Consider the following 13,823-nt stretch of genomic DNA (forward strand, 5'->3'; position numbering starts at 1 on the left):
TGTTTCAGTTTTGTCCTCAATAAGGACGTCAATGAGTACCAGGAAATTTCAAGAGAAGACCTGCAAGTAGGTACCTGAGCAAAAACTCCTGCAGAACCCAAACGCTCCCCTTCATTCTCTTGCTTCCCATTCTCTCCTCTTCTGCCAGGGAATTCCTCAGGGGACTGAAGTCTGTGACCTCAGAAAGGCAGCTCTGTGAATGGAAAGTTCCATTGTTGATATCATCTCCATTATGCTATAAGGAATTGTGAATTTCAGAGCAACTGGGTAGGAAAGTCACATCCCTGCAGAAACTGGGAGCTTTTTGTTCATTTTTTAAATAGGTAAAATTAGAGTGGACACCATGAACAACATGGAGTGTTCATCTCAGAAGGTAGGTGTGAATTTTAAGGCATGCTTCTTTCTTTGTCTTTGTTTTTAACATGCAGTAAATTTGAGAGTAAACAGGAAGAGTAATTGATCATAGACCAATTGCCATTATAGATTCCTTTGATCTAGCAAGTGTGTTAATCCAGTTTTATGATGTATGCTTTTGAAATATGATTTCTGTTGAATTAGATTTTTGGACATATTCAAGTTTTACTATAAAAACTTAAAAATAGATACTTCTTGTTCCCTTTCCCAAGCCCATTAGACTATATGTTCCAAATAACACTGTCCACTTCTGGTATGTATCAGGGTGTTCTACAGCACATCTTAAAAAGAGTCTTGGTCCCCAACCCCAAAGATTCTGATTCAGAAGATGTAGAGTAGCTCCTTGAAATTTTTATTTTTAGCTTAAGAGCTGAGTGATTTTGATGTAGCAGGTCCTTGGATGAGCATTTGGGAACTGCCTCCACGAAGGACATGCAAACAACATCTGTAATCAGAAAATAAAGTAGTGCTTGTACCCAAACCAGGGGTGCCACAGAATCTTCATTGTGAAAGCCAAGATCCACTAGGTTGTCATTTGAAGTGCCCAAAGTAACATGTAAAATTGAAACTTTATAAAATTGAAGTTGATTTCTTGGTAATGCCTAAGTCTATGCTCTGAAATGAAAATTCCCTGCAATTTACCAAAGAAGACACTTAAATATGTTTAACAAATCATTTTGCACCAGGTGTGGTGCACACCTCTAATTCCATATACTTGGGAGGTGGAGATCGGGAGGATCATGGTTCAAGACCAGACTGGGCAAAAAGTTAGCAAGAACTCAACTCAACAAATAAGCTGGGTTTGGTGGCACATGCCTGTGATCCCAGCTACTTGGAAGGCTGTAGGTGGGAGGACTGTGGTGTGAGGCTGGCCTTGGGCAAAAACCTGAGACCCTACCTGAAAAATAACTAAAACACAAAAGGGTCAGACATGGCTCAAGTGGAAGAACACCTACCTATAAAGTGTGAGGCTTTCTGTTCAAACTCTAGTACCTCAAAATAATAATAATAAGTTTACATAGCTAGGTAGTTCTTGTAAAAAAAATCTCCATCTCCTTCCCTCGAAGGTACCACAGACAATTCTTAGCTAGGTTAGGTCAAGAAAACTCTTTGTTTTCTTCTGGAATTGATTTCTAGCTCTGCTGATTCTCTGTGTGCACCATGTGTTCTTGTCCCATGGAATGGGATGTTTTCTACTATCAGGGTGTTTACGGCTCTTTGTGTATCTAGTGTGAACTAGATCAAAGTTTAATTTGTTTCTGCAGAGGTTCTGTTACTTTCTCACTGACTGACTTGTTTGTCTCTTGGATGACCATTTCTCAGTATGGAGGAGCATAAATATAATTCAATTTGTCTTGGACCCCAAAGAATCTATGGGCTCAAGTAACCAAAAAATTGAGTTGGATTCAGGGTTCCTGTTGATGTCATTGAGACTCTGTATCTCTCCTTCTGGTGACCGTTTCCTTATATGTTGGCTTTATTCTAAGGCATATTTTCCCCCACGTTAGGCAGAGATAACTTGTTGGAGGTTTTAGTCATCAACATCCTCACAGATAGTGACCCTAAAGAAAAGAGTGCTTCAGCAAAAGTGTCAGGAAATTCTCTGGTCAACCCAGTGTGGGTCACATGCTATCCATGAGGATTATTAATCACTGCCAATCAAGGAGGATGGAGTAGTTTGACTGGTCAGAACTTTGTCTCATGCCTGAAGCCAGGGGCTAGTATCAGCCACATTGTACAACATGGACTAAAATTTGAGTAGAGCCAGTTATGCCCACCAGAGATATATTCCTCTCTTGTGGTGGGAAGAGTAACTGAAATCAGGTTTATCCCAAACTGAGCAGAAACACAAATGCCAAGACGTCTCTTGAATAATGTTCATCCTCCTTAGCCTGGCTGTAATCCCAGCTTTGTGGGAAATAAGACAAAAGGATTGCAAGTTCGAGGCCTACCTGGGCTACGTAGTGAGTTCAAGGCCAGCCTGGGTAGCTCAGTGAGACCCTGTATCAAAATAAAAATAAAATAGGGCTGGAGATATAGAGCTCAGTGGTAGAGTGCATGCCTGGCATATACAAGGCTCTGTGTTCAATCCCTAATAATGCAAGAAAAATAAATCTTCCTTGGCTACAGAGAGTTATAAGTTTTGGTCTTAATTAACCATTCCCAGTTTTATGGTGCTTGCTTGTTGCTCTTTTAATAAAGATTTTTATTTGAAACAGACTTAAAAACGAGACCAAAGGAAAACCTTCTTGCTTGCAAAGACATAGTATAGATATCCCTAACCTATCAATTGATACATGTCTTATGTCTAGGATCCTAAAAGAAATAATAGTGTACCTCCAGTACAGCAACAATATAATTTCAAAAAGTCAAAAAAAGAAAAATGAATGACTTCTTATCTCTGAAAGTACCACTGCTAGAATCTACCTTGGATGGTATAGTACCTGCTTTGGATGACCAGGTTGTTTTTCTGGATTTCTCCATTTTGTCCATCTCCTCAGTGCATATCTAGCATTAATTTCAGATGATTGGTCAATTCTTGGAGATAATTGGTCAATTTTCAGGTCCTTGAGATTGAGGTTAAGAGCAAAAAGGCAAAGGGAGTGATTTAAGTCATTATAGCAAATTCTGTAAGATGAAAACAAGGTCAGTGGTTCTCAATGTGTTAGTCTGAGGCAGAGCTGAAGCTTTCCTGCTTTGAATAAAGTTCCACTGATGAATTTCAAATGCCACAATTTTTGAGAATTACTGAATTAGACCATGAGATCGGTGAATCCATTCCATAGTTTTAAAGATCCCAAGCTTAGTATACATCTTTATTTATGGATTTGATGTGTTCATTTAATTTTAAGATACACAGACCTTTCTCAAGTGAGTTACCATGTCAGTGATCCTTGCCATTTCTGACATGTTGGAAGCGATGCAGAGTGATGTTTATTTAAAAGCCACTGAATTAGGAGACAAGTCTGGCTCTTACGTGACTGGGATGTGTTACCTATCATTCCTGGGACTTATTTCCATCAGCTAAAATGTGGGTGTGAAAAATCTTACAAGGTTGTACAATGCCTAGACATAATAATTTGGAATAACGGTAAATATTATTGCTGTTGTTGTTATTAGTTAATGATGCAGGTGCTCCAGGGGAGATAATGGAGGTTAACTTGAGTCAACAGCAGGGTTTGGTTGGGGCATTGTGGGGGTATTGCTAGTAGTGACTCATATGTACCTCCTCTATCCCACCTCTCACCAATGACATAATTTGTAGACACAAATCAAATCCATTCAATGAAATCTCATCTTACATAAAAGTTAAATTCAAAGTCATTGCCTAAGGTGAAAATCAGAGAGCCAGAATTGCCCTTGAAAATCCTCCAAACCATCTTTAGAATGCTGTACAGCAGCATCTCTCCATAACTCTAGGCCAGTGGTTTATCTTCCAGTGTTAGAGCAAATTACAATGACTCCATACAGTCTTGAATGAAAATAGTTGTCTGACATATAGGGTTTTAGCCTTAAGACAGAAATGCATTGTGATACTGTTCAGTATGGTCGCTTTCAACTCTATCAAGAGAGGTGGAGAGGCACTTAGGAACTGAGAGTGACTGTGGGAGACACAAGCTCACACCTATCTGAAGCTCATACCTGAGTATACACTTACTGATAAAATGATGGGCTAACATACCCATGTTCTTTAAAGGAAGCACAGAGAGTAGTTTATATGTTTGTAAAGCACATACAGGTACAGAGCCACTGCCTGAGAAAATTTCTATTTGGAAATTTGCATATATGAAATAAAAAAGATAATTTTTTACGTGACCCCTTTTAATGACACCCCATAGGCTGGTGGAGTGGCTCAAGCAGTAGAGCGCCTGCCTACCAAGCATGAGGCCCTGAGTTCAAACCCCAGTACCGCCAAAAAAAAAAAGAAAATTACAGAGTAGAATATCTAGGTACACCCTCAGAATTTGGGTTCTTCCTGAGTGGTAGGGGAATATCCAGATTGACTTACAGAGAGGAAACCAAGGAGCCCCTGGGAAAGAGAAAAGACTTGATGAATCAAAAATGAAACATAAAGAATGAGGGTGGAAAGGGAGTTGTGAAGGCAGAACTGTGAACTTAAAACTTTTCCTGGGTAACTCCCAGGGTCATAGATTGGCAGAATTGTGAAAATGGCTGTATAATCAAAAGCAATCTGCAGATTCAATACAAAGTCACATCAAAATTCCAGTGTCATTCTTCACAGAAATGGAAAAATCAATCCTAAAATTCAGAGAGAACTCTAATTCTTATTAGCTTCAGAGGGCTGGGAACATCTCTGAATTTCTGAAGACCAGTTTTGTTCCCATTTCCAACAGCTTGCCAAAAGTGACTCCATACATCACATGAGCTACTCCCAAAGGCGGCCTGAGCTGCCCCCTCTGCCTGCATCTGTGAATGAGGAACCATCTGAGCTCTATCAGGTGAGTGCCTCTGGCTGCCAGCTCTTCTGGGGAGGCTGACAAAGTGAAGAACACACCTTGCCTCTCTAGGTACCCAGCAAGTCCTAGTAAGGTACAGTCAGCTTTGACAAATGGGGTTTGAGGCTTTGGTCATTTTTGTAACTGGAAGAGGCTGCAGCAGTTTGAAAGAAAGAGCTATGCACTCGTGTAAAGGCAAGTTGGAATCTGGCCTTGCCACTGTGTTATTGAAACCCTCTGAATCTGCATCCTCATTTGTAAAATGAGGGTAACTATATATCTCTTATAGCCATTCCCATAAGGAATAAGGGCAGGAGACATAAATCACCTCATTCACAAAGTTATTGTTGAATGGCAGCTGTTTTCCTTGGGATCAGAAATCTTACATTAGCCAGAGAAGTACAATTGGTGTCCATTCAGAAAGTATTTCCACTGAGAGTTTAGAAGGTAGAAATATAGCATGAGACTTGTGAAACTCTGCCTCAGTGGTAGCAGAGCCAAGGCTCACAGAAAGATGTCTCTGATCGTGTCTCACTATGCATTTCTTTCCTTGTAGACTGTCACGTCACACAGCTTTTATCCCCCCTTGATGCAACGCACATCATGGACTCTCTCTGTGCCCTTCAAAGAACAGTACCACCACCGTGGACCCAGTGACTCCATTGCTAACAACTACTCCTTGATGGCTCGAGACCTGAAGCTGAAAGATCTGATGAAGGTCTATCAACCAGTCACCATCAGTGTCCCTAGGGACAGGACTAGTCAGGAGCTGCCATCAGGTACTTGTGATAGTGTGTCATGTTTTGTGCAGAATGACACTTTTGAGTAAAACTTTGTTTGCTACCCCTGGGTTCAGATCCTGACTCTTCCTCTTGCTACAGCTAACTTTGAGTAGTTCCACAGAGCTTCACTCTTCTCATGTATTAAATGGAAATTACTGCAGTCCACATTTGTGGATCATTTGCATATACCGTACACTGTTCTATGTATTTGTTATTTATTGCTGCATCGCAACTTACCCTAAAATGCTGTGGCTTAAAACAAACCTTATTTATTATCTCACAGTTTCTGTAGGTCAGGAATCTGTGCATGGCTTAACTGGGTGGCTCTGGCTCAGGGTCTCTCAAGAGTATGCAGTCAAGGTGACAATCAGGGCCACAGTCACCTAAAGGCAACTAGAGAAGGATGCTTTTCCAAACTCACATCTTTGGGTCCTTCCTGACTATTGACAGTTTCTTACCAACATGTAGGTTTCTTCATAGGGCAGCTCAACATGGCTCTGGCTTCTTCACAGAAATAGAAAATCAATCCTAAAATTCATAGGACTTCTAGTTCTTATTAGCTTCAGAGGCCTGGGAATGAAATAAATTAATACCCATAAGGTTCTGTGTTAAAATATTATGCAGTTTCCAAGATGGCCTCTAATGAACCTCTCCTCCTGGTATGCCTTTGTATAATCCCTTTTCCTTGAATGTGGCTGGACCTAGTGAATGAGGGGAAGAGCAAGATAAAGATCCAGCAAGTCAGAAATCAGTCTTCTTTTTTTTCCTTTGGGAATTAACCTTGGAACTTTTTTTACTTTTACCATATTCTGTTTGTTAGAAATGAATCACTAGGTCCAGCCACATTCATGGGAAGGAGATTATACAAAGGCATACAGGAGGTGAGGTTCATTAGAGGCCATCTTGGAAGGTGCATGATATTTTAATACAGTACCTTATGAGTATTAATTTATTTCCTCCCACAACATATACATATATCTGCTTAAGGTTATCCCTTAGTAATTTTTGTTAGATATACTTTGGAGCTACTCAACCTGTTCTGTCTCAAACCCTTTTGTATTTTCCATTTTTCTATCTGTGCTGTGTTTGCATGAAATCTTCAATTATAACTTCTAATTCACTAATTTTCAACTCTGTTTGATATTGAATTTATCACATATCTAATAAGTGTTTTTTGTTTTGATGACAATATCTTTTCAGGTTTTCTCTAGGGTTCCACTTCTGGTTTCTTCCAGTTTCTTTTTTTCTGTGGGACTGGTGTTTGAACTTGGGGCTTTGCATTTGCAAAGCAGGTGCTCTACCACTTGAACCATACCTCCAGCCCTCTCCCAATTTCTTATTCTATTCTCATGATCATAGCTCTTTCAGAGTCACTTGGGGAATTTTTCCAAGTAGTTCTCAACAATGTTATTGGTTAATTGAATACACATGCACATCTCTAGGTTGTTACTTTTTGCATGTCCCTGATTCAAGGATATATAGCAAACATTAAATGCCCAACTCTTGAAAATCATTATGCTCAGAAGTTTTTGTTTGTTCTTATTGCTAGTACCATAGTCCTTGTCTTAATCTGTTTGAGTAACAATGTACTTTAGACTAGGTATCTTATAAACAACATAAATTTACTTCTGAAAATTCTGCAGTCTGAGATCAAGGTACCAGAATATTCAGGGTCTGGTGAGGGCCTCTTTCTGGTTCACAGATGGCTGCATTCTTGCTTTGTTTTCATACATTGGAGGAGATCAAGAGACTTCTTTGGGATCTTGTTATAAGGGCACTAACCTCCCAAAGATCCCACCTCCAAACACCATAGCATTGGAGGTTAGGTTTCAACATAAGAATTCTAGAGGGATATAAACATTCGGTCGGTAGCACTCATCATTTAATAATTTTCTTAAATAGTAATTAATTTGAAGATCATATTTTCCCATTTTGTATTTCCAAAATTGCTATTTGTGAGTAACTAGTGCTAGTGCCTCCCAGATTTAACTGTTACAGGAATTCTCAGCCAAGCCATAGTCTTTGAGCATTAAACTGCTATGAAGCTTTCTTTAGAACAGAGAGAGCCTCCATGGCAGAAACTGCTAAGTATCTGTTATCCAGGTACTTGATTGATTTATGCTTATTATTCATTAAAAGACATTTGTATTGAAGGTCCTTAAACACTTATTTTGGAGGAATATTGGTATTACTGTATTGTTCCCATTTTGCGACTCTATACCTTAATTGCTGAGTTTATTGGCTATCTTTCTTGGTACTAGTTTTTCTCATGTGTGCTGATATTTTAATTTGCAAGCATATTTTCATGTTTCCCCCTTCTTGAAGTATGCATCTCCCCTTTTTATTGAGTTTTAATTCACATACAATAAAATGCACAGATTTTCAGTGTTCAACTCAATGAGTTTTGATGATTGTATATAACCACCATCCAAACACAACATCACAACCGAGAACATTTTCATGCTAGGGAAAGTTCCCGTGTTCCTCTTTTTAAAAATCAATTCTCTTCCTCATCCCAAAACATATGACCCAAGAGTAACCATCTCCTGATTTCCATTACTACAGATAAGTTTGCTTGTTCTCATATATAAATGTAATCATATAGTATATGCAATTTGAATGTTCCCTTCCTTTTTTTTTTTTTTTTTCAGTACTGGGGCTTAAACTGAGGACCTTCACCTTGAGCCACTCCACCAGCCCTATTTTTGTGAAGGGTTTTTTGAGATAGGGTCTCACAGAACTATTTGCCTGGTCTGGCTTCAAACTGCGATCCTCCTGATCTCTGCCTTCTGAATAGTTATGATTACAGGTGTGAGCTACTGGCACCCTGGTGAATGTTCCCTTCTAAGTCTGGCTTTTTATCCCTCTACCTCCATCTGGTCTCTTAGGACCTCATATTATCTCCCCAGCTCTTATACTAGGGATTCCCAGCCTAGGGTGGCATTTGGAGGATCTGATAGTCCTGGTCAAGCTGTCCTCAGCCTTGTTGTGCCATCTCTAGCTTCCGTAGAAATTAAGCATGCATATGTTTTATCTGCATGGCAGTGTTGCTGTCTTTGCAACTTTGCTTTGGTTCTGGGGCCTGGTTCTGTTTTCCCACATCATTGTGGCTTCTGAGATTGTATTACTTCCCAGGTATCAAAATTCTACCTCCACCTACCTGCTTCTGTACCCAGAAGCTGAGTTTATTACTTTTACTTCTCTCTCTGCATCATCTTGAGCATCATCTTGATCAGAGAAATATATTTTTAATTTTTAAAGAGTATTTTGTCTTTTTGTTGTGTTTAGAGTATATTAAGAAGTTCAAAGTATGAACTAAATTACATCTTAACTGGGAGTCTTCAATTCTCTTGATTCCCTCAAAGTGTCAATTTAATATTAGTATGAGTTTAACATTTCTCTATTACTTACTAACTTCCTCAGGACATTTACTTTAGCAAGTAATGCTATCTGGTTAAAATTTACTATAGTAGCTTTATATCAATTATTGAATTTATCTGTAGTTACCTTCTATTCATTGCAAGCGATGTTGATTTTTCTGTTTGCAATGATACTGGTTTTTCTATTTGTGATCATCATATAAATTTTTCTTTAAAAATAAATGTACTGATAATACAACTATGTTTAGAACACACAATGGTGGGGCACAAATTATGTACACAGTTAGTTACCTATAGTTGTCAAATGTATGGATGAATGGATGGAATTCTCATCTCCATTTTATAGCTGGTGAAGCTGAGGCCCAGAGTGATGAAATCACTTTAGGGTCACACAAGTAATTCATCCAGAATTATTTGGACCAGAGCTCACATTGTCTGCTTCACCCCACCACATCATGTTCTTTCTTCTTCATGTGCTCCGGGGCTGTCCCAAGAGACATCTCCTTATGGACAGAGAATGACCCACAGCCACTGCCCATCACTGATGTTTTTCTTCTCCATTCTTGTAGTAGCTAAAAGCTCATTGGAGCCTAAGAAGAAGAAAATGAAGTTCTCCAGAGACAAAGAGGATCCCTCTGGGTAAGGTATCACTGTGGGCACCAGAGAACACAGACATTTGGCTGAACCAAAGAAGGCTCTGGTCTCATTAAATCCATGTTCTGCTTCTTTGCTTAAAACATTCTCAGAAAACACAACAATGGGATTGGACTTTGAGCACATGATAAAAACGAGAGCACACAAGGGAGGGGTGAGGATAGGTAAGACACCTAAAAAACTAGCTAGCATTTGTTGCCCTTAATGCAGAGAAACTAAAGCAGATACCTTAAAAGCAACTGAGGCCAATAGGAAAAGGGGACCAGGAACTAGAGAAAAGGTTAGATCAAAAAGAATTAACCTAGAAGGTAACACACACGCACAGGAAATCAATGTGAGTCAATGCCCTGTATAGCTATCCTTATCTCAACCAGCAAAAACCCTTGTTCCTTCCTATTATAGCTTATACTCTCTTACAACAAAATTAGAAATAAGGGCAAAATAGTTTCTGCTGGGTATTGAGGGAGTTGGGGGGAGAGGGAGGGGGCGGAGTGGGTGGTAAGGGAGGGGGTTGGGGCAGAGGGGAGAAATGATCCAAGCCTTGTATGCACATATGAATAATAAAAGAAAAAAAAACATTCTCAGACACTCAGTGACTCATGATTTTTCTACCACTTGTCTTAATCCAATTTTTTTAGGATCGAAGCAGAAATAGATTGACTGAGCTAAACCTGTGCCAACATATGTATGAGGCATTCAGTGGTTAAGGTCATCCTTGAACTGTACACATTAGATGACACAAAGGAGAGGGGCTCTATTTCAGAACCATATTCCCCAGATTGGAGAAAGTAGGTCTTAGATAGCTCCATAGTACTCCTGTGGCACTTCAAAGGGTGAATCATGTCTATTTTTTCAGAACCTACTGGGCCTACAACACCACTGCAACCTTACCCATGAAAACTGACATGGACATATCTTTGACCCTGCCGGGAAGCAGACCAATGAGCCCAGAAGAGCAAATTGATGTGATGTTACAGCAGGAGAAGGAAATAGAAAGCAGAGAAAATAAACCATCTGAAGTAGACCTGGAGGTAAATTCTTGCTGCCCTCTCACTCTTGGCATTACTCAATTTCTCACTCTTGGCATCTGAGTAAGTCACCTGGGGAAGGTTCAAAGAATACCAAAGTCCAGACCCATGAATATCATTGAACGCGTGTGTGTGTGTGTGTGTGTGTGTGTGTGTGTGAGAGAGAGAGAGAGAGAGAGAGAGAGAGAGAGAGAGAGAAAGAAACAGAGAAACGTACAAGTTTGTATCTTTGGGTCTTCCTTAGAACGTAAGTTGCAAAATGCGGCCCATAGGCTAAGATTGCTGGATTTTTCAAAAGAAGATACAGGATACCCAATTACTTTTGAATTTCAGATAAACAATAATTTTTAGTATAAGTTTATACTTATGTGTTCTTTTTTTTTTTTTCTGGCAACCCTACCATAGGCTGAATGTGGCCTGTAGATGTGTCTTCAAAGTGAGGGAATTTCACATAAGCTAGATTTCAAACCTCTTATAAAAACTAAAATATTTGGAGCTGGGCAGTAGCTTCTTCCTTCAATGAGAGATACATTCTTTAATTAGCCATTCTCCTCACCATTCTTTATTTTCTTATATCCAGCTAACATTCACTTATTAGCATTACCTGCCTGGCTCCTGGAAGATGTTTGAGTTTCCAACCCTGATCTTAAAGAACAGAGCTTTAAAGAAAATAGCTTATGGGTTTATAATGTATAATAAAATAATAATAAAAACTCACAATGGCTGAGTAGATGCTATTGGCAAAATTCTATACCAAACCCTCTAGCTGCTTGAGTCCATTGAAGAGCTGGGTTCTATGATTATCCCCATTGCTCAGGTGTGGAAATCGGGGTGTAGACTTGTTAAAAAAAACTTGTTCAAGCTTACACAGTAAGAGACAAAATTAGGAGCTGAACTAGGTGTGGCTGATACCAAATCTCTGTGCTCTTAAGAATTACACAACCAGGTATGGTGGTGCCCACTGTCATCTCGGCATTCCTGAGGCAGGAGTATCAGAATTTGAGGTCAGCCTGGGTTATAGACCAAGATCCTGTATTGGGGACGGGGGAGGAGCGGGGAAGCTATGCATTATTTCTCAAACTTGCCTGAATATAAGACTTGGGTGCTTGTTAAAAACACTTAACAGCCTAAGTAGGGCCCGGGAACCTTCGTTTTAATAACAGCCCCACTCACTGTCCCCCCCACCTAGGCAGTTTATAAAACTAGGGAAGTTTGGCAATACTGTTCTGTGCAGATGATTGTGATATCACTGTTTGACTTGGGATTTTTCACTTTGCAATTGTATAAAAATGATACATATTCAGTAGAAACCACACCTTCAGCTTTGAATTTTGATCTTTGCTAGGCTAGGGATCTTCAGTGTGATTCTCTCCTGTCATGCTCGGCAATGGCAGCAAACCCAGCTCCCAGCCAGCCAGGACACAGCTGATACTTTATGGTGTGCTGTGTTGCTAAGACGAATGTTCTGTATTAATTAATGCATTGACAATTTAGGTTATTCATCACAAGTCAATGCTGCTTGCATTAAAGGTGGAGAGATGTGAGCTGCAGTTGCTGGCTGTAGCCACTTCTGATCACAGATACAGTTGGAACTGTGTTTTTTTGTTTTTTTGGTTTTTTTTGTCAGTACTGGAATTTGAGGTTGAGGCCTTGCTTTACTGCTTGAACTAAACCTTCAGCCATTTTTTGCACTGGCTGTTTTGGAGATAGGGTCTTGCTTTTTGCCCAGGCCAGCATGAGCCATGGCTAGCTTTTTTCCACTGAGATGGGGCTCTGGCTGTTTGCCTGGGCACACCTGGAAACTTGATTTTCCTGACCTCAGCCTCCTGCCTAGCTAGGACAACAGGTGTACACCACCGTGCCCAATTTATTGGTTGGAATGGGGTCTTGCAAACTCTATACCTGGACTGACCTTGAACCATGATCCTCCTGATCTCAGCCTCCCAAATACCTAGGATTATAGGTGTGAGCCACTGACATCTAGCTCTGAAATTCTAATTTTAAACCCTTTTGTCATACTTTGTGCCTTTCAGCCATTTGGAATTATTTCTTCTCAGAGTCACCAACAGCTTAAAGGCAAATACCACATAAACAAAGCTTCCTGAAGTTCCCAGGTCACATTGGGCATTTTTGTTCAGTTTGTATGTTTGTGTTGTGTTGCTTTAGAAAGTCAAAAGCCTATGGTTGGATTTGTAGAACCATATAAGTGTCACATGAACTTTGGGGATATTTTCTCCACTGATGACTACAAGCCATACGTCAAAGTGCCTTGTAGAGGATCATTGTTCAGGAGGGCGAATTATAGAATCCATTTTAGGAGCTTGCCATTCCTCTTCTTAAATGTCATCAGGTATGCTCCCTCCATCCACTTTTCCTAACTTCAGGGCATTTGAAGAGTTCTTCATTAACCCCAACTGAAAGCTCTGGCTTTGGTTGTATCTTCTGATATCACAAGAAAAACTAGTAAGTGATCCTGTTGTAATGTGTGTGAAGTGACAGACCCAGAAAGCATGGTGGTAGCAACTGAAGAGTGAGAATGGATGCTGTGTGAACAGAGTCCCTTTGCAGCTGGTGGGTGGGACCAGTGGCACAGTTAATCATGTTTTTTGTTTTTTTTTTGCTGGTGGTTTGTTATGGAAGAGATATTATTACTATTTGACCAATGGCATCCGCAAAGACATGATTGCCCCTGAAGAGGATCAAGTGATGATTCGGATTTCAAAGCTGATTTCTAACAAGCTGCTGACAAAGCCTGCCCTAGAGCCTCTGGTGGCCGCCCTTTCAGATGAGAAGGAAAATGACTATTACTATAGCCTCATGAAAAGCATTGGTAAGACTGATTTAAATGGTCAGGAGCTTCTATGTGGAGTGTATCATCTTTCTGTGTTATCTTTTTCGTTGCTGTAACAAAATACCTGAGCAAATCAACTTAAATGTGGAAAGATTTATTTTGGCTCAGGGTTTCAGACCATGGTCAGCTGGCTCTATTACTTTTAGTCTGTAGTGAGGCAGAGCATCATGGCAGGGAGCATGTGATGAAGCATAGGTGCCCAGCTCATGGTGACTGGGAAGCAGAGTGAGGGGGAGAGAGCCTGACTTTACTAATGA

At 40.0% G+C, this 13,823-nt stretch overlaps 1 protein-coding gene across 2 annotated transcripts in view; it reads left to right on the plus strand.

The window, feature by feature from the left end:
- Positions 1-262: 262 nt before the first annotated feature.
- Dnah3 (dynein axonemal heavy chain 3) overlaps positions 263-13,823 on the plus strand; it is a 201,749-nt gene continuing 188,188 nt past the window's right edge. Inside the window, exons 1-6 of one of the 2 annotated variants that reach the window (XM_074059600.1) lie at positions 263-373; positions 4,770-4,874; positions 5,428-5,662; positions 9,606-9,672; positions 10,544-10,718; positions 13,356-13,545. In XM_074059600.1, the coding sequence (XP_073915701.1) occupies positions 344-373; positions 4,770-4,874; positions 5,428-5,662; positions 9,606-9,672; positions 10,544-10,718; positions 13,356-13,545 (802 nt within the window). In that variant the 5' untranslated portion in view covers positions 263-343. The remainder of the gene's footprint in view (positions 374-4,769; positions 4,875-5,427; positions 5,663-9,605; positions 9,673-10,543; positions 10,719-13,355; positions 13,546-13,823) is intronic. The other variant, XM_074059601.1, reaches the window with a different exon arrangement.

Source organism: Castor canadensis, chromosome 17, assembly GCF_047511655.1.
Source record: "Castor canadensis chromosome 17, mCasCan1.hap1v2, whole genome shotgun sequence".
Classification (NCBI taxonomy): domain Eukaryota; kingdom Metazoa; phylum Chordata; class Mammalia; order Rodentia; family Castoridae; genus Castor; species Castor canadensis.